Genomic DNA, 16,762 nt, shown 5'->3' on the forward strand with positions numbered 1-16,762 from the left:
AAGCACAGTTCAGTTCAGGATTTGGTCTCCTCCACGGTCGAACAAAAGCTCAGGACACGGCCTTAGCCCAAGGCCAGACGCCGGCATCGGCGACATCTACTCCCGCGATAAGGATTCCAACACTACATCTACATCTACAAGTCCACCTCCACATCAGAAGGCAGCATAACCGGCATTGCCAACACCATCACTACACCCGCAAAGCCAAAGCCAAAGCCTTGTCCGACCCGGCGACCCCTTTGGTTTATCAACGGGTTTGATGCCGGCCAGGTCGGGTTTCAACAGTCATCAGGACAGGGACATAGGATCTGGACTATATGTACTGTACAATAAAAACGAGACCCAAAAAACATCACTGAAGAGGTCAGGCCAGATCAAGACGAGCATAGAACTCCGAATACCTGACGAGCTGTCCGGGCGTCTCGAGGGGGTCTTAGGTCTTAGGTCTTAGGGAACGAAGACGAAGACGTTGTGACAGGAGATAGATAGATCAGGCACTATTAACACTAACACTGTTAACAAACACTGTTATCACTAACACCAACATTAACACTGACACACTGACTCTGACATGGCGCTGACACTAACACTTACACTTACAGCAGTACGACGCTGACACTAACACCTACAGCTGGCATTCAGATTGAGACTGAGATTTAGACTGAGATTCAAACTAAGACTGAGATTTAGACTGAGATTTAGACTGAGTTTAGAATAAAACTTAGAATATTTGAACGCAGATACGTAAGTCTTTTGATATTCCCCCCTTCCGCTCTATTACAGATACTCTATGTCGCAGATAGTATCTAGTATCTAGTGTCTAGTGTCTATTACTGTCACGTTTCTGATACCGTCTGGCGCAGATAGGTTCTGTCCGTCTGCGTCTGCGTCGGCGTCTGCGTCTGTCTCTGTATCTGCGTCTGTCTCTGTATCTGCGTCTGTCTCTGTATCTGCGTCTGTGTCTGTATCTGTGTATGCGTCTGTCTTTACACCTAGAGTGGCTAGCTGTTGACAGACCACGTACCGGAATCGGAAGGGGAAGTGGAAGTGGAATGGCAGTCGAAGTGGAAGTGGAAGTGGAAGCAGAGCACTACCTACTCCCTCTTCGCGGTGGCCGTTTCGTCGACTTTATCATCGACGCGGTCGACATGGTGGACCTGGTCGTCGGCGATCAAGTCCAGCTTCTCCTGTTGGACGGTGGCCAGGGGCGCGACGACGAGCTCGTCGCCGAAGATGGCGGCGATCTCCTCGAGAGACTTGCCCTTGGTCTCGACGAACAGCGAAAACACGACGATGGCGCCGACAAAGTTGGTGGCGATGAATAGCGAGTAGTACTTGTATCCGACGTTGGAGAAGGCGATGGGCGAGACCTGGTTGAAGACAATGTTGATCAGGACGTTGCAGATGATGGATACGGCTGAGCCTTTGGCGCGGATCGCCATGGTCATGATCTCCGGCACGTAGATGTAGTGGATGGAATTGTAGCCCAATGAATATCTGGAATGAGGTTAGTTTCAGATCAGGTGAGGGAGGGCAAGTCAGAAAGGTCAGGGGGGAGGGTCGGTTTCGGAACAGGTCAGGGCGGAAGGCCAGGGAAATTCAGGTCTGGGAGGTCTGGGAAGAGAAGGGAGGTCAGGGCAGGGTGGTCAGGTCAGGGCACACGATGCCACCGCTTCAAGGACACCGGCGCAACAAGATCGAGATCAGAACCTTAGATCAAGCCGACTTGCACGGAGATGGCGAAACCAGTATAGATATATATATCACAAAAAACAAAAACAAAAAACTTACATGGCCGAAAACAGGAAAATAAAGGCAATGGTGAAGCCTTGGCCGACTTTGTTGTCGGACTTGCCGTAGCCGGCAGTCAGGCCCATGACCACCGATATGTCGATGGTCATGACGATGCCGGTGATCCAGAGAGTCTTCTTTCGTCCCCAGCTGTCGACAAAGTAGAGACAGATCATGTTGGCGAGCGGGCCGACCATGCCGTAGACACTGTTTTTGGGCGGGATTGTTAGCTTTGGCTTCGAAGAAAGAGATGGGGGGAGGAAGGGAGAGGGAGAGAGAGATCACAAAGAAGAAATAAAATCACTTACCCAGCCAGCAGGGTCACCATGTGCCCAGTCATACCCAGGCCTTTGTACAAGTCGGTCTGGTAGTAGTTGATGACGTTGATGCCGGAGAGTTGGGTGAAGGCCTGGACGAGCACGGCGAGCATCAGACGTTTCCTGTTGCTGGGTTTGGAGAACAGCTCGCGGAAGCTGGAGATGGTGACGCTCTTCTCGAAGCGCAGTTGGTCTCGCATCTGGTTGAATTCGGCGCGGAAAAAGGACTCGTCGTGGCCGATGGTGCCGTGCAGACGTTTGATCACCGCATAGGCCTCGTCGTCGCGCTCCTGCTCCATCAGCCAGCGAGGCGAATACGGGAGCCAGAAGATGCCGATCATGACAATGAGGGCGGGCAAGCATTCTGAGTGTGACATGTCTGGTCAGTAAAGCAACAAGACGTAGACATATGGTAGATGGTTTTATTTCAACACCAAAGAACAAGACATAGACACATGGTATTTATTTCCACACCAAAGAGAGGAGATGTCTAAGGGCGGACAAGCATCGAGGTGATTGATCAGGAGAGGAAAGGAAAGGAAAGGCTGGCACGTACGAAAAGCAAAGGGAAACCTCCATTGGAAGGCCCCCTTCTTCGCATAGCCGCAAGCAAAGCCGATCCAGTTGGCGGTGGCGAAGCCGAAGCCGACGAACTGGGCGTGCAGGCCGGAGATCATGCCTCGCTTGTGAGGCGGCGCAATCTCGCTGTTGTAGATGGGGATGGTCATGTTCATCATGCCGACCGCGAAGCCGCCGACGATGCGGCCGGCGATCAGCATGCCGACGTGCACCGAGGCGGCCTGGATGATGCCGGCGACCAAGGCGATGACGGCGGCGATGAAGATGGTCCTCTTGCGTCCGTAATAGTCGGCGCTCCAGCCGGCGAAGAAGACGCCAAACACGGAGCCGGCACCGAACGTGCTCACCACGGCGCCCTTGATGCTGGGCGTGAACGGCGCGAAGTACTCGAGGAAACTCTCATGGGCGATCGTGGTCGACACGATACCCGAGTCGATGCCGTAAAGAAGGGATCCGACCTGCGAGGGAAGTCAGGTCAGCACTGGTTTGATTCGATCGACTGTTTGCTCGTGTGCTCGTTGGGTTTGGGTACTGGTACTGGTACTGACCGCAGCGAAGAGGGCGCATCCCCACGTATACACGTTGACGGATTGCTGCGACATGTTCAAGGATTTCGATTTCTCTCGATGCCGATGCTCTTTGTGAAAAACCAAACAGAACAGTGCGGTTCCCTTTCTGCGAGTGTCTGGTCGGGGTGGACTGTGGACTTGGACTGTGGACTGTGGACTGCGTCTCTCCACGTCTTCTTATACAACAACCAGCCTCCACGCGGCTAAGCCCTCAAGTCTGCCTCGGAGAGTGTCTGGCCAGGTTCCTTTGCACAGCACGAGGCCCCCGTACGGGGTGGTGACGGGCTCCCCACAATTGCATTTGCATGCATGCCCAGAGAAATGGAGATGGGAGCCTCCTAAGCCCGGAATTTATCCTTTGTGTGCTGCCACATCGTTTGCTTTTAACCGCTCGCAGCCTGATTGGCCGCGGGCGAGCGTCGGAGGGATTTCCGAGCGTTCGTTCGCCAGTCGGAGTCGTGCTGAGTTTGATTTTTGGGGCCGGTGCTTGGACCAGGACGGCTCACATCTCACATGGCCTGAGGGGCGTAAGGATCAACCCCGGCCAGTAGCAGGACTCGGTACCCGTCCTCTGTCCGGAGAACTTACACAGTACTGTCCTGTACGGTTGCCCACAGCGGACAACTCCCATCGTGCCAGGCCTGACCCGTGGACGGATATTCGGTGTCACCGACCTATAAGTTATAGTCTCTTTTCGGTAAAGATACAGTATAGTATAGTACACAGAGTACAGAATGTCATATAGGATGGTATATGGTATATTATGTATTCACAGGATGGCCAGGTGCTCTCCTCCTCGAGTCTTTCAGTTGCACTGTCACTGTCACCATCACTGTGTGAAGGCGGCAGAACAGCGCAGAGGAAGGACTCGGAGTAGCCGCTAGTCATGGTCATGGGAAGAAGAGCCAGCTACCAACTCCACGGCCGAATCTGGCAACCAAGAAAGAGATGGCACCTAGGTGGATGGGATGAAATAGACTCTGCAATAAGAACAAGCTTGAGCCTATCCATGCCACTGCCACTCCCGTCCCATCCGTCCCATCCATCACATACACCTACGGACAGTATGTCATACAGTATTAGTAGTAGTACCTTAGCAGTAGTATCTTAGTAGTATACTAGACGGGATCACGCTTCCCTCTCCAGCAATTTGATATTAGCCGGGGCTGACTGTGACTGTCCGCATTTTAATCTTCATGCCCTCATGACTGCTTCTTTGTCTTGGCGACGCCACACGGGTGACGGGTCAGTGGTCAGTGGTCAGTGGTCACTGCGCAGTGCATGATTCCTAACAGGCAAAAAGGGTGAATCGGAAACCTCGGCTGCTGGGAGACGGCAAGGCTGGCGGGGGTTCCTGGTTCCTGTTCCGATCTTGGGTTTTGCCAGCCTTGCAAAGAACCCCCTGGGGCTAAGGTCGGGCGGCTTAGGCTTGGGGTTCAAGGAGTCTACTGTCTAGAGCCCCCTAAGCCCGAGCGTAGAGCCTAGAGCCAGGATCCACAGCCTGAGCCTCGAAACGGACACGCACCAGTCGCCAGTAGGAGTCGCCCCGACAATTAGGCTAATTAAATATTCAATGTCATGTGTCTGGAAAGGAAGCCTCAGCCGTGCCGTACTTCCTCTTCAGTGCCTGTGTCTCCCGTAGTACTGTAATACGACACTCACACTGTCCAAAGACTGGGCATCTAGTATCTACTACTATTAGTCTGTAAACATATTGTACGGAGTACCATACCCTAACCCCTGTCTCCATCTCCATTCTCCATTCTCCATTTCCCATATGAGCCAGAGCGCTGGGTCGGCTATTATCCATCCCATCACCCGTCGGTTCAACCACCACTCCTATCCTAATTATCCACCACCACATACCACATACTACGGAGAACTACGACGTACCGACTACGTAGGCGTAGTCGTAGTAGGACGTGGCCGAGTGTAGCTCCACCATTGCGGCCGGTTACAGTACGAGCAAAGGAAGGGAAGGGAGACTTGAAGACAGACTACCCAGACCACCCAGACCAATACTAAGTACTAATACTGTCACTATTTATCCATCTGCCTCATATCAGAAAAGAAAACCCCAGCTCCAGTGCGCACTCTTGGAGCGAGCGCCAGTACTTCCCAAGTTTCATTCTAGCCTGCCCTGCCCTGCCAGCAGTCAGTCATGGTCAAGTTCTCCCATGGATGCTGGCATCCAGCACCAAACACCTTGATCGACTGGGCTGTCGAGGTGGTCAAGGCCGAAGCACGAGACGACCATCTTCATTTCGTGTCGGCGTCCAAACCCATCAATTTTCGAGGCGACATTTTGAACAATCCCACCTTGACGCATGAACTGAGCTCGCCCATTGACGATGTCTTGTACATGTCCTCCACCCACTGGAAGGGCGCCAGGGCTCTCACCCAGGGTCCTCATTTTGAACTGTACCCGGATGGAAAGGTAAGGAAGGCCACGCCGTTTCCGTTTCCCGTCCCTGTTCCCGTTCCATCACGACACTCATCCCCGTGCGACGTAGAAGAGGTGTAGTGCATTGCTGACCAGCCACAGTCATCCCACGCAGAAACAGTCAAGACCGCCAAAACCGCCGACAGCCTGTCACTGGAGGTGGGAAAGCTCAGGGCCACGGTCGACACCAGGCCGAAATCGTTCAACGTCGACTTCCATGCCGGGGGCAAATTCCTGACCCGGCTCGGCTGGCGGTCGGTAGGCTATATCAAGCACAACACCACGGCGCTCCACCCTAAAGCCAACTACACGGATCCCAACAAAGGCGAGCGGTGGACGACGTACCAGCTTCAACTGAGCGTGGGCGAGAAGATCTACGGCCTCGGCGAGAGATTCGGCCCGTTGCAGAAGAACGGCCAGACCATCGAGCTGTGGAACGACGACGGCGGCACCGGATCCGAACTCACGTACAAAAACGTGCCGTTCTTCCTGAGCTCCAATGGCTACGGCGTCTTCATTCCCACCTCGGCCTTCGTCTCCTTGGAGGTCCAGTCAGAGCGCACAACCCGCCTCAATATCGCGGTGCGCGGCGAGCAGCTGGCCATCAACCTGATCCACGGACCGGATCCAAAGTCAGTCCTGCAGAAATATGCCCTGATCACAGGCAAGCCGGCGCTGCCTCCCGCCTGGACGTTCGGGCTGTGGCTCAGCACCAGCTTCACCACCGAGTACGATGAGGCGACCGTCAATTCCTTTTTGAACGGCATGCGGGAGCGCGACATCCCCGTCAGTGTCTTCCACTTCGACTGTTTCTGGATGAAGGGCTTTGAATGGTGCGACTTCGAGTTCGACAAGGACATGTTTCCCGACGCCAAGGGCCAGCTCGCCCGGATCAAGGAACGCGGCCAGCGCATCTGCGTCTGGATCAACCCGTACATCGCTCAAGAGAGCAAGATCTTCGACGAAGGCGCCGAGAAGGGCTACTTCATCAAACGCAAGTCGGATGGTGCCCCGTTTCAGTATGACTTCTGGCAGGCCGGCATGGGCTTCGTCGATTTCACCAACCCAGATGCCTGCAAGTGGTTCCAGAGCAAGCTGCAGAAGCTGATAGACATGGGCGTCGACTCGTTCAAGACCGATTTCGGCGAAAGAATCCCCACCGGCGACGTCGCCTACTTTGACGGATCGGATCCCGACCGAATGCACAACTACTATGCCTACCTGTACAACAAGGTGACGTTTGAAGTGCTCGAGCGGAATTATGGGAAAGACCGGGCAGCCTTGTTTGCTCGATCCGCCACCGCCGGCTGCCAGCAGTTCCCGGTTCATTGGGGCGGAGATCCATACAGTACCTACGAAGCCATGGCCGAGACGCTGCGAGGTGGCCTCAGCCTGGCCCTGTGTGGCTTTGGATACTGGGCGCACGATATAGGTGGATTCGAAGGCAAGCCAGATCCGGGCCTGTTCAAGAGATGGATTGCGTTTGGATTGCTGTCGAGCCATTCTCGCCTCCACGGAAGCGGAAGCTTCCGAGTGCCTTGGCTGATTGACGAGTCCGGTGAGGCCGACAAGGTGCTGCAGAAGTTCGTCGGCTTCAAGCAATCCTTGATGCCGTATCTATTCTCCCAGGCCATCCAAACTCACAAGACTGGCGTCCCCATGCTGCGAGCGACCTTCTTGGAATACCCCGACGACCCGGTTTCGTGGTCGCTCGACACCCAGTATTTCCTAGGCGACAGCGTGCTCGTCGCGCCAGTTTTCAACAACGAGGGCAATGTAACTTACTATGTCCCCGAAGGCGAATTCTACAGTCTGCTCGACGGCAAGATCCGCCATGGTCCTAAATATTTCACCGAGCAACACGACTACTTCTCGCTCCCCGTCCTACTTCGGCCGGGCTCCGCCATTGCGCTGGGCAAAGCCGAAGGAGAAACCGTCTATGACTGGAGCAATGGCGTGAAACTCGTCGTGAACCACACTCCGGATCTCGACAAGACAGTGGAGATCCCAAACCACACCCGGCCCGGCGAGATTGTGGCATCGTTGAGGGTCAGGGGGACCGAGGAAGGCCTGACTGTAGATGTCTCGACAGGAAAGCTCGCGAGCGATTGGGAACTGTCCGTGGTCAACAAATCTGTAAAGAACGTCTCAGTTGATGGAAAAGAACAATCGGCGAAAGGAAGCACCGTGGCTGTGAAGTCACCGGCAAAAACCGTCAAGGTCAGCTTCTAGCGGTCTTCGACAGCTTGGCTTCGACGGCTTGGAAGATCTCCACGGACAGTGACAGTGGCAGGTGGATAGGCAAGATCTAGAAGTCTACTCGTGCTCTGTAGTGACAAGCGAAATGCCAGATGATGCCTCTACGCGGTGATGTGACTTGATGGAAGTACATGCAATGTGAGAGTAGACCACCGTAATGAGTCTGCATTCGAGCAGTAGGACGCTGCCGCAGCTTCAGCTTGGCAGGTTGTCCCTGTTTGTCCCCTTCAGATCACGTGCTGGTGGCCCTGTTCGGCTCTGCAGGAACATTGCCCAGCAATTCACGCCACTGGTGGACTGATTGACCCTGGCCGCGCCCGCGAAGCTTCCTCACCTTCGGAAGATCGCAATCCCCTGAGCATCCGCCTCCCGAGTGATGCCACTCGCCCTCCTAGCTAGTCCAACCCAATAAAAAGCTCCCAACCGAACCCCAACGCCAATCAAAGACCAGGCCGGCCAGCAAGCCATACTCGTACATATTATTATCCTTCAGGCTTCGTTCACTTTTCGCCTGTTCTCTCGTTTGACCTCCAGCTGGCGTCTTTGTCCTTGTCTCATTCCTCTTCTACACGTCCCTATCCTGTCAGGATTTCGAGGAGGTGGAATCCATTCCGGTGTTCACCATGTAGGTTTCACACCAAGGCCAGCAGGCCTGGAGAGTCAAAGTCTGTGTACTGATTTCTCCCCCTAGGAATTCCAATTCGACCCTCGGCTCCCCAGTCACCTACACCGACTACTTCAACGATGTCGCCCAGTACAATGTCCACCTGAATATCTTGGAGAAGGCGTGGGCGGCGTGGTACGCCTACATGCAAAACGATGTCTTGGCCACCGGAATCATGTCCTTTCTTATCCACGAGGTGGTCTACTTCGGTCGCTGTTTGCCGTTTATGATAATGGATAAGATTCCGTATTTCCGGCAATACAAGATCCAAGAGGTGTGTTTCATGTCGGATACTGCCATGATAATATAATGGCTGACACTCCAACAGCAAAAAATGCCCACCTTGGCCGAACAATGGGCCTGCGCGAGACTGGTCTTGCTGTCGCACTTCACCGTCGAACTCCCCCAGATCTGGCTCTTTCACCCCATGGCGCAATATTTTGGTCTTTCAACCAGCGTCCCCTTCCCTCACTGGTACACGATGGCATGGCAAATCGCCCTCTTTTTTGTGCTCGAGGACGCATGGCACTATTGGTTTCACCGGGCTCTCCACACTCCTCGGTTGTACAAGATGATCCACAAGCTTCACCATCAATACAGCGCACCGTTTGGGCTGGCCGCAGAGTATGCTTCACCACTCGAGACCATGATTCTCGCCTTCGGCACCGTCGGGATCCCCATCGTTTTCTGCGCCTTCACCAAGAACCTCCACGTCATCACCATGTATACATGGATTGTCGGCCGGCTCTTTCAGGCCATCGATGCCCATTCCGGATACGAGTTCCCTTGGAGTCTGCATCACTTCCTACCATTCTGGGCTGGAGCCGATCATCACGACGTGCACCACGAGAAGTTTCTCGGCAACTACGCTAGCTCTTTTCGATGGTGGGATGCAGTGATGAACACTGAGGCAGGAAGTGCTTCGGGTGCGGCCAAGAGAGCAAAGGCGGCGGCGGTGAAGGAGGAGTAGATGGGGTGCCATCAAGCCCCATGTGATTACAACAAGCGAGTTCACCCCCGCTGGACATATACGGTCGATGCCGGTGTTACGTGAAAATTGAGCTGGAGCCCTGGCATAGAAAGTGGCGGCAGTGGCGTTGGTATGCATGCGATAGACTGGCAGGCGTTGGGAGGGGGATAATGTACAGTTTTGGCTGTTAGCGCTGCACTTCGACCAATGTATGGTCACAGAACAATCGAGACCCTTCCACATACTGTACAACCTCTTCAACTGTTTAGCTCGATTGTGTGAAAAGCCCTTAGCCAGATATTGGGAGCCATCATGAACAGATCAGATTGTACAGAGGCACTCCGGGCCCGTATTTTGTTAGGCCCTTGCGGGACCACAATTGCAGCTTTCCAGAGCTTCTGTTATCTGCTGTCGATTGATCGCGATCATTCGGGCATGTTGTCCGAAGATTTGTTTCTGCAACTGTTCCAGATCTCGGCTGGGAGCCGTGAGTTGGGCTGGTTGTGTGACTCGAATACCGGCCAATAACTCGTTCACTCTCGTCGCGAGTCTAGTGTCCCTAACACTAAGCCCTCGCGGACGATGAGTGGTGCATGTGATTGTCAAGCAACTCCCTCCCTCTTCTCGAGCGATATGTGGGTGGTGGTTCATCTCGTCCGCTACGGCTATGATCCGTTGCACCAGCTTGTCACATTCGCCCGGCGAAGACAGAGCTACATGTCGGTGAATAGCATCTCCCTGTGGGTCAAGATCCCATTGGAGAGTGCCGAACGACGGGCTATCGCTCCGCACCAAAAGAGTCGAGGACCAGGCCGAAGTCGAAGCCGGAGGGGAGAGCAACGAGGCAAGGGCTTCCGCGAGCTTGTCCAGCTTGGCCTTGGGCGTCGGGGCGATTTTCTGCGTGAGAGAGCGTCCATCTTCCAGGCGGAACGTAATTTCCTCCCTGTTATCGGCAATAGTGACCGGTTCGATGGAGGACAAGGACAGCGTTTGTAGAGTCATGGCATGAATGGGATTTGGACGACAGAACGGCGGACGGGTGAGGCTGCGTGTGGCAGGGTGGCTATGGACTCGACTATGGCGGACGAGGTGACATGATGCGGAAAGGGCGCGTAGCATCGCTGGCAGGAGAACACCACATATACTCCGTAGTGTAGGAATACTAGGTAGTTGTCAATTAGTGAAGTCGAGCTGGGGAACTTGGAGCATTCAAGTTTGGCTAAACAGACAGAAGGCTAAAGCAGCACCACAGTCTCCCCCAAAACAGGAGCTTTATATCCGTACATGTATCCATACTCCGTCCACATAGTTCAACATCTTCATCATTCATCTTGTTACTCAGGACTGCAGTCCACGCACCTCTCGTCCTGGTCGACCCTATCGCCGCTCCTACGCCTCCACAAAATGTGATCCATGGTGATTGGAAATCGAACCACCTTTTCTGATTCATGTATGTGTTTTGTCAAACCATGCTCGACAGGATCTGGCCCGTCAACCGGCTGTCAACAGACGAGTCCTTGCGGATGACAGCAAGACTAAAAGCATTCTCGCACCGCTCGCAAGGATCGTTGCAAGCCTAATGACAGCTTCAGATCCCAGCCTCACCAATGTGTTCTGCCTTGCCCAAAATACCTGAAACGTGGTACGTTTGAAGCGTCTGGAGGCTTTTCCGAGCGTCGCGGCTACTCAGCCCCCCAGAACTAACACAACAAGCCACCGGTAGGCCTAATGCAGGTACGCATGTATATCTCTGCTCCTGGGCATATGTATGGCCACGGCCCTACCTGTACCTGCATATCCTATTATTCAAATGTTTTCCTTCCACGTCCTTGAAGAAGCCATTGTTCATGCTCTGTTCGTTTCTTGGTCCTGGTGCTTGAGCGGGACATAGCATAGTTTACACTTCGGCCGCAATCATCGATCACAATTTCCCATATACCCCAGAGATCCCGCGGTCATCGACTCCAAAATGTGTCGACTGGACCGTGTGGTTATTTTCGGTTGCGTTTGCAGCATTGTACATGCGATCCCTGTCCAGCGGCGACAAATTCTTAATCCTCTCGATTCCTTGAACAGCGTGGCCAGCGAAATCTTTGGCGTCGCTACTGCTTTAGCTGGCCCCAAACCTTCTGTGAACACAGCAACGGCATCCACGACGCCATCAGCGGAGACTCCGCCACCTTCAACAGCGAACACACAAACATCTACCTTGCAGAGCTCAATACAGCCACTCGGGCCATCCACAACCGCTACAGCCCAGACAGTCAGCGTACCATTATCGGGAACAGCAACTCAGGTGTCCACTGGTCCTGATGGGATTTCTGCCTCGTCGTCCGGTTTCCTCGCCTCAGCCGCGACGGACTCGGCTGGCCTGGTAGCCACATCATCGGGCTCAAGTGGGACGGCAGTGTCGATAGTCTCGATCGTCCCGACAACCACTAGCAACAGCAGTCCAGCGAGTTCAAGTTCTAGTCCCGGCAGTGGCTCCGACTCTGGGTCCGGATCTGGATCTGGATCTGGATCTAGCACCGACTCATCACCAACCGATTCGCAAACGTCGGGCGGCTTATCCCCAGCCGAAACAGCAGTGACGGTCATCTTCCCGGTCCTGGCGTTGATCGGCATCGCTTTTTTTCTGTGGCGCTACTGCCCTCCCCTCCGACGACGCTATACCGACTGGCGGCAACAGAGGCTCGAACATCGCGCGTACCGGAGAGCGCTGGATGACCCAGTCCTATCATTCGGAGTGCGTGAGAAGGGCCTGGGCCTGGGCATGGGCGACGTGGAGCAATTGATGCGTCCGCTATCGTTTGGCTTCCAAACCCCTCAGCGGCAAGGCATCAGACGGAAACCGCTGAACTGGGATGCCGGCCGCGTCGGGGCTGATGGGATATCTGCAATTGGCATGGCCGTTCCAATGGGCGAGCATAGCAGGACAGGAAGCCAGAGTTCAGAGGAGAGCCACGCTACGAGGTATGAGGATGGCCGGTTAGATGAGACGTGATTTCTGCAGAATCCAATTGCGATATTACAGCAATATATATCTTTCGGCTCACTTTAGGTTTTATATTAGCGTTGTCAGCAAGCAATGTTCATTGTTTCAATTATTTTCTATACAGATCCGCACCATATCAAGAAATGATCTCTACCTATCTACTGAACAACAATATGTAGGAAGAGAGCAGAAAATACAATGCCAGATAACTGACGTACATTTATCTTTCTCCAATACTTTTCCTCTGTCTGGTTTGAATGTTGTTGTTATTGTCATACTTGCTGCTCTTCGATTTCGGACCATGATTCGCCGAGACTTTCGGCCTTGCGCCCGACCGACTTTTTTTGTCTCACCACATTAACTACTCCTTAAGAGGTATCTGAGCAGATTGTATCATCTGTCACCATTCCTGCTGAACGGCCGACAAATCAGATTGGCAACGCTTCTCTTTATATGGTCGCTCAATCGAACACGAGTACGAGATAGTAATTGCGATTTGCGGGGACTACGGAGTATATGGTCTGCATCTCGGGCTGAGAGCAAGCAAAGCGACAACGACAACGACAACCGCAAGGACAAGGACAGGACATTGCAGGACAATTTATTTTCCACAACAATAGCATCCAGCACCAACATGGACATTGATCTCGCGCAGCTGCGAGACCGGCTGGTCACGATCGCACTCCAGGCCGGAGAGATGATCACGAGCGCAAAACCCAGCACTTTGTCGTCCGGCACGAAGAAGAACACGGCCGACCTGGTGACGGAGACGGACCGGGCAGTGGAAGCGTACATCTCGACGGAGCTGAAGCGGCTGTACCCTTCGTTCGCGTTCATGGGCGAAGAGACGTACACGCCCGGGCAGAAGCTGGGCCCGGAGCCGACGTTCGTGGTCGACCCGATCGACGGCACCACCAACTTCGTGCACCGCCACCCCTACGTCAGTGTGAGCCTGGGCTTTGCGGTCGACAAGGTCCCCACCGTCGGTGTCGTCTACAACCCCTTCACGGGGAAATTGTACTCGGGCGTTCGGGGCCAAGGGAGTTATGTGCGAGAGGTGGGGGGGACGGGAAACCCAACGACAACGACAACAGAACCAAAATCAGGAACAGGAACGGCAACAGAAACAGAAACAGATACAGACATACACCGTCTTCCATTACAGGACCCCGCACCCCTAACAGGTCTGGATTCTTGTATAGTCATCTCCGAGTTCGGGTCTGACCGGTCCGGGTCCAACTGGAAGACCAAGGCCGACACCTGGGCCCGTCTGGGCCGGAGCAAAGACGAGGGCGGCGCCATGGTCCATTCGGTCCGCGCCCTGGGCAGCGCCGCCCTCAACCTCTGCGCCGTCGCAGAGGGCTCGCTCGACGTCTACTGGGAAGGCGGCTGCTGGGCCTGGGACGTCTGCGCCGGCTGGGTCATCCTCACTGAGGCCGGCGGAATCATTGTCGATGCCAACCCCGGTACTTGGCACGTCCCGGTCGACCATCGCAAGTATCTGGCCGTTCGGGGTGCGACCTCGGGCCAGAAGGAGCTGGTCGAAGAGTTCTGGGCCAATGTCGAGGGGACTCTGCACTATGAGCACTGAGCTCTGAGCACTGAGCCACTGAGCTCTGAGCACTGAGCCACTGAGCACTGAGCCCCTGCTTTCAGGTTGGGTGAAGAAATAATGTCCGTCGAAGCAACTACCTACCTCACCTCACCTCACCTCGTCTGTCAGGCCGGTGGTTGGTCCCCAAGGTGGACTTGAAGCCGCTTTGTTCCATGTCTCCCAACACTCTGACTAGAGCGAAGAAGGGGACCTCGGCCTTGGGCCAGACTGCCACAGGGACGATGACAGTATCAGCGTTTTAGAGCGGGACCAAATGCGGTCCTCAATAGATCATAGATGATAAGACGAATAAATAGAACGGAAAACATACTCTGCGCTGCAACCTGCAACGAGGCGAGCGCAAACTTCGAGCGGTCATGGCCCAACTAAAAGGAAAGGTTGGTTGGTCTCTGGTATCCGAATAGACATTCTCTCTCGGTTCTACAATTGCCTTATAGTATTACAACAATCATTGTCTAGAGAAGCACCTGGAAGACACAAACTACTTCCAGAGTTTGCCCAAAGAGACTTCCTTGTCATCGTGTTTGTTCAACACCTTTGCAGTGGCCAGATCAAAGTCTTCTTGGGTGACATGCACACGTCGCTCCCGCAATGCAAACATGCCCGCTTCTGTGCACACCCCCTTCAGTTCTGCACCGGAACAACCATTCATCTTTTCGGCAATCTTCTTCAAATCGATCCCCCGGGTCAAATTCATGCTGCGAGAGTGGATTCTCAAAATGTCTGCTCGTGCCTCGACGCTCGGCGGAGGGAATTCAATCTTGCGGTCAATTCGACCTGGTCGGAGAAGGGCGGGATCTAAGATGTCCAGTCGATTCGTTGCCATGATAACTTTGATGTTCTTGGTAGGTTCGAAGCCGTCTAATTGATTCAGGAGTTCCAACATGGTTCGCTGCACTTCGGAATCTCCACCACTACTTCCTTCCACACGGCTGGAGCCTATGCTGTCGATTTCGTCCATGAAAATGATACTGGGCGCATGTTCTCTTGCCATCACAAAGAGCTCTCGAACCATTCGGCTGCCTTCGCCAATGTATTTTTGCACCAGTTCTGAACCAGAGACTCTGATAAACTTGCAATCGGCATGGTGAGCCACAGCACGAGCCAGGAGAGTCTTGCCTGTTCCAGGGGGGCCGTAGAGTAGGACGCCTTTGGGTTGGGCGATACCCAGAGATTCGAAGAGTTCGGGGTGGTTGAGACCAAGTTCAATGACCTCCTTGATCTCTTTGATTTGTTGGTCCAGCCCTCCGATCATGTCATATGTACTGTCTGGGACCTTTTCGACCATCATGAGAGAGACCAAGGGATCGACTGAGGAGGGCAGCATCTTCTCGAGTTTGTAGGAGTCGGAAAGGAGGGACACACGCTTGCCGACGGTCAATTTGCTGATGTCGACGCTGTCCGCAATGTCGACGACTATCTCTCGATTAGCCAAGGCTCAAAGCTTGCTGACCCAGAAGCTCACCATATTTGCCTTCAGGGTGTACTTTGACCAGGACCTTCTTTGTGCTCATAACTTTCACCACCTCGCCGACATAGGACCCAGGCTGTTGTAGAAGACCCAGCTCTTCCCGCAGTAGCCGTACTCTTGAGTTGTAATCATTTCGTTGTGCTTCTAATCGACGGAGGACAGCTTGGCCTTGGATGATCTCAAGCTTTAACGATTCGATTTTGTTCCGGTAGAAGTTGTCGAGCGCCATAATGGAGGAGAGAAATTATGTCACCTAAATCCTATAGAGAAAAGGATCAAAGTCTCTTGACACGGGGTTGCAATATCAAGGACAGATGGTGAGCGGCAGCTGCTGTTGGTGGGAAGTTGTACGGATAGGTTGGCGGCGTAATGCAGACAAGAGAGGACGCGCCTCCGACCGCTGCCTCCTCACCCAGGCACTGAGATAGGGCGGCAAGCGTCTGGGCGCGGCTGTTAGGGATATAAGCGCGGTCTGTGGCGATGCAAGGCGGTGTGGCACTGTGGCTGGAGCAAGATCGGGAGTTGGCGAAATCATGCGTAAAGGCTCGGGTGTGATGATGCCCAAATCCTGGCTAATAGGCTAGATCCACCGCCTAATACCTGGCACCTTAGGCAGCTGAAGCCCATCAGTTACCCCTAATGGTTACTGACCGGCAGTTTAGGGGCTCTGCTAATCCAAGGGCACCCACCACAGACGACTGCTGTGCAAATCAGACACCGTCTGCGAGGGCTGAGGCCTGTCACATCTGCCAGGAATCCACCGCCTTCCGCAGTGCATCCGCGACATCATTCAGCTCGCGTCGAGCCTCCAAGGTCGGTTGTGTACATCAGCTCCTTCTCTTACTTGCTGATACCAACTGCACGTGCACCATTTGGCTGTCAAGTGTTGTCGCTGGCACACTCTCCCTCGCCTCTCGCCTCGTTCCCCAGAGTCCACCTACGTGTGCCGTGGGTGTTCAGTTCCACAACGTTCCTTCACTTCCCCACGTGTTATTTCTACAGTTTTCCAACTCTCGACATCATCTGACTCTACTCTGTCCATCTGATGCGCCGGCCGGCCTCTACCAGGCACCCATCCGCCTGGATGTC

At 54.0% G+C, this 16,762-nt stretch overlaps 7 protein-coding genes across 7 annotated transcripts; 4 read left to right on the top strand and 3 right to left on the bottom strand.

Moving 5' to 3' along the window:
• Nucleotides 1-1,094: 1,094 nt before the first annotated feature.
• On the bottom strand, nt 1,095-3,289 carry A1O3_01359 (uncharacterized protein; the record flags this gene model as incomplete). Its single annotated transcript, XM_007731505.1, has 5 exons — nt 1,095-1,497; nt 1,792-1,998; nt 2,100-2,472; nt 2,665-3,145; nt 3,236-3,289. The coding sequence occupies 5 exons, from the start codon at nt 3,287-3,289 to the stop codon at nt 1,095-1,097; spliced, it is 1,518 nt and encodes a 505-aa protein (XP_007729695.1).
• Nucleotides 3,290-5,417: 2,128 nt separating this feature from the next.
• Nucleotides 5,418-7,931, top strand: A1O3_01360 (alpha-D-xyloside xylohydrolase; the record flags this gene model as incomplete). Its single annotated transcript, XM_007731506.1, has 2 exons — nt 5,418-5,693; nt 5,802-7,931. 2 exons carry the CDS (start codon nt 5,418-5,420, stop codon nt 7,929-7,931), a joined length of 2,406 nt encoding a protein of 801 aa, XP_007729696.1.
• An 866-nt stretch (nt 7,932-8,797) lies between these two features.
• Nucleotides 8,798-9,592, top strand: A1O3_01361 (C-4 methylsterol oxidase; the record flags this gene model as incomplete). The annotated part of the gene is made up of 2 exons (XM_007731507.1): nt 8,798-8,896; nt 8,951-9,592. 2 exons carry the CDS (start codon nt 8,798-8,800, stop codon nt 9,590-9,592), a joined length of 741 nt encoding a protein of 246 aa, XP_007729697.1.
• A 357-nt stretch (nt 9,593-9,949) lies between these two features.
• Nucleotides 9,950-10,612, bottom strand: A1O3_01362 (uncharacterized protein; the record flags this gene model as incomplete). Its single annotated transcript, XM_007731508.1, has 1 exon — nt 9,950-10,612. The coding sequence occupies exon 1, from the start codon at nt 10,592-10,594 to the stop codon at nt 9,950-9,952; it is 645 nt and encodes a 214-aa protein (XP_007729698.1). The 5' UTR covers nt 10,595-10,612.
• A 949-nt stretch (nt 10,613-11,561) lies between these two features.
• Nucleotides 11,562-12,596, top strand: A1O3_01363 (uncharacterized protein; the record flags this gene model as incomplete). The annotated part of the gene is made up of 1 exon (XM_007731509.1): nt 11,562-12,596. One exon carries the CDS (start codon nt 11,562-11,564, stop codon nt 12,594-12,596), a length of 1,035 nt encoding a protein of 344 aa, XP_007729699.1.
• A 625-nt stretch (nt 12,597-13,221) lies between these two features.
• A1O3_01364 (myo-inositol-1(or 4)-monophosphatase) lies at nt 13,222-14,178 on the top strand (the record flags this gene model as incomplete). Its single annotated transcript, XM_007731510.1, has 1 exon — nt 13,222-14,178. The coding sequence occupies one exon, from the start codon at nt 13,222-13,224 to the stop codon at nt 14,176-14,178; it is 957 nt and encodes a 318-aa protein (XP_007729700.1).
• A 505-nt stretch (nt 14,179-14,683) lies between these two features.
• On the bottom strand, nt 14,684-15,902 carry A1O3_01365 (26S protease regulatory subunit 8; the record flags this gene model as incomplete). The annotated part of the gene is made up of 2 exons (XM_007731511.1): nt 14,684-15,618; nt 15,668-15,902. 2 exons carry the CDS (start codon nt 15,900-15,902, stop codon nt 14,684-14,686), a joined length of 1,170 nt encoding a protein of 389 aa, XP_007729701.1.
• Nucleotides 15,903-16,762: the final 860 nt, after the last annotated feature.

The sequence above is a fragment of the Capronia epimyces genome (genome assembly GCF_000585565.1).
Source record: "Capronia epimyces CBS 606.96 chromosome Unknown aczIQ-supercont1.1, whole genome shotgun sequence".
Lineage (NCBI taxonomy): Eukaryota > Fungi > Ascomycota > Eurotiomycetes > Chaetothyriales > Herpotrichiellaceae > Capronia > Capronia epimyces.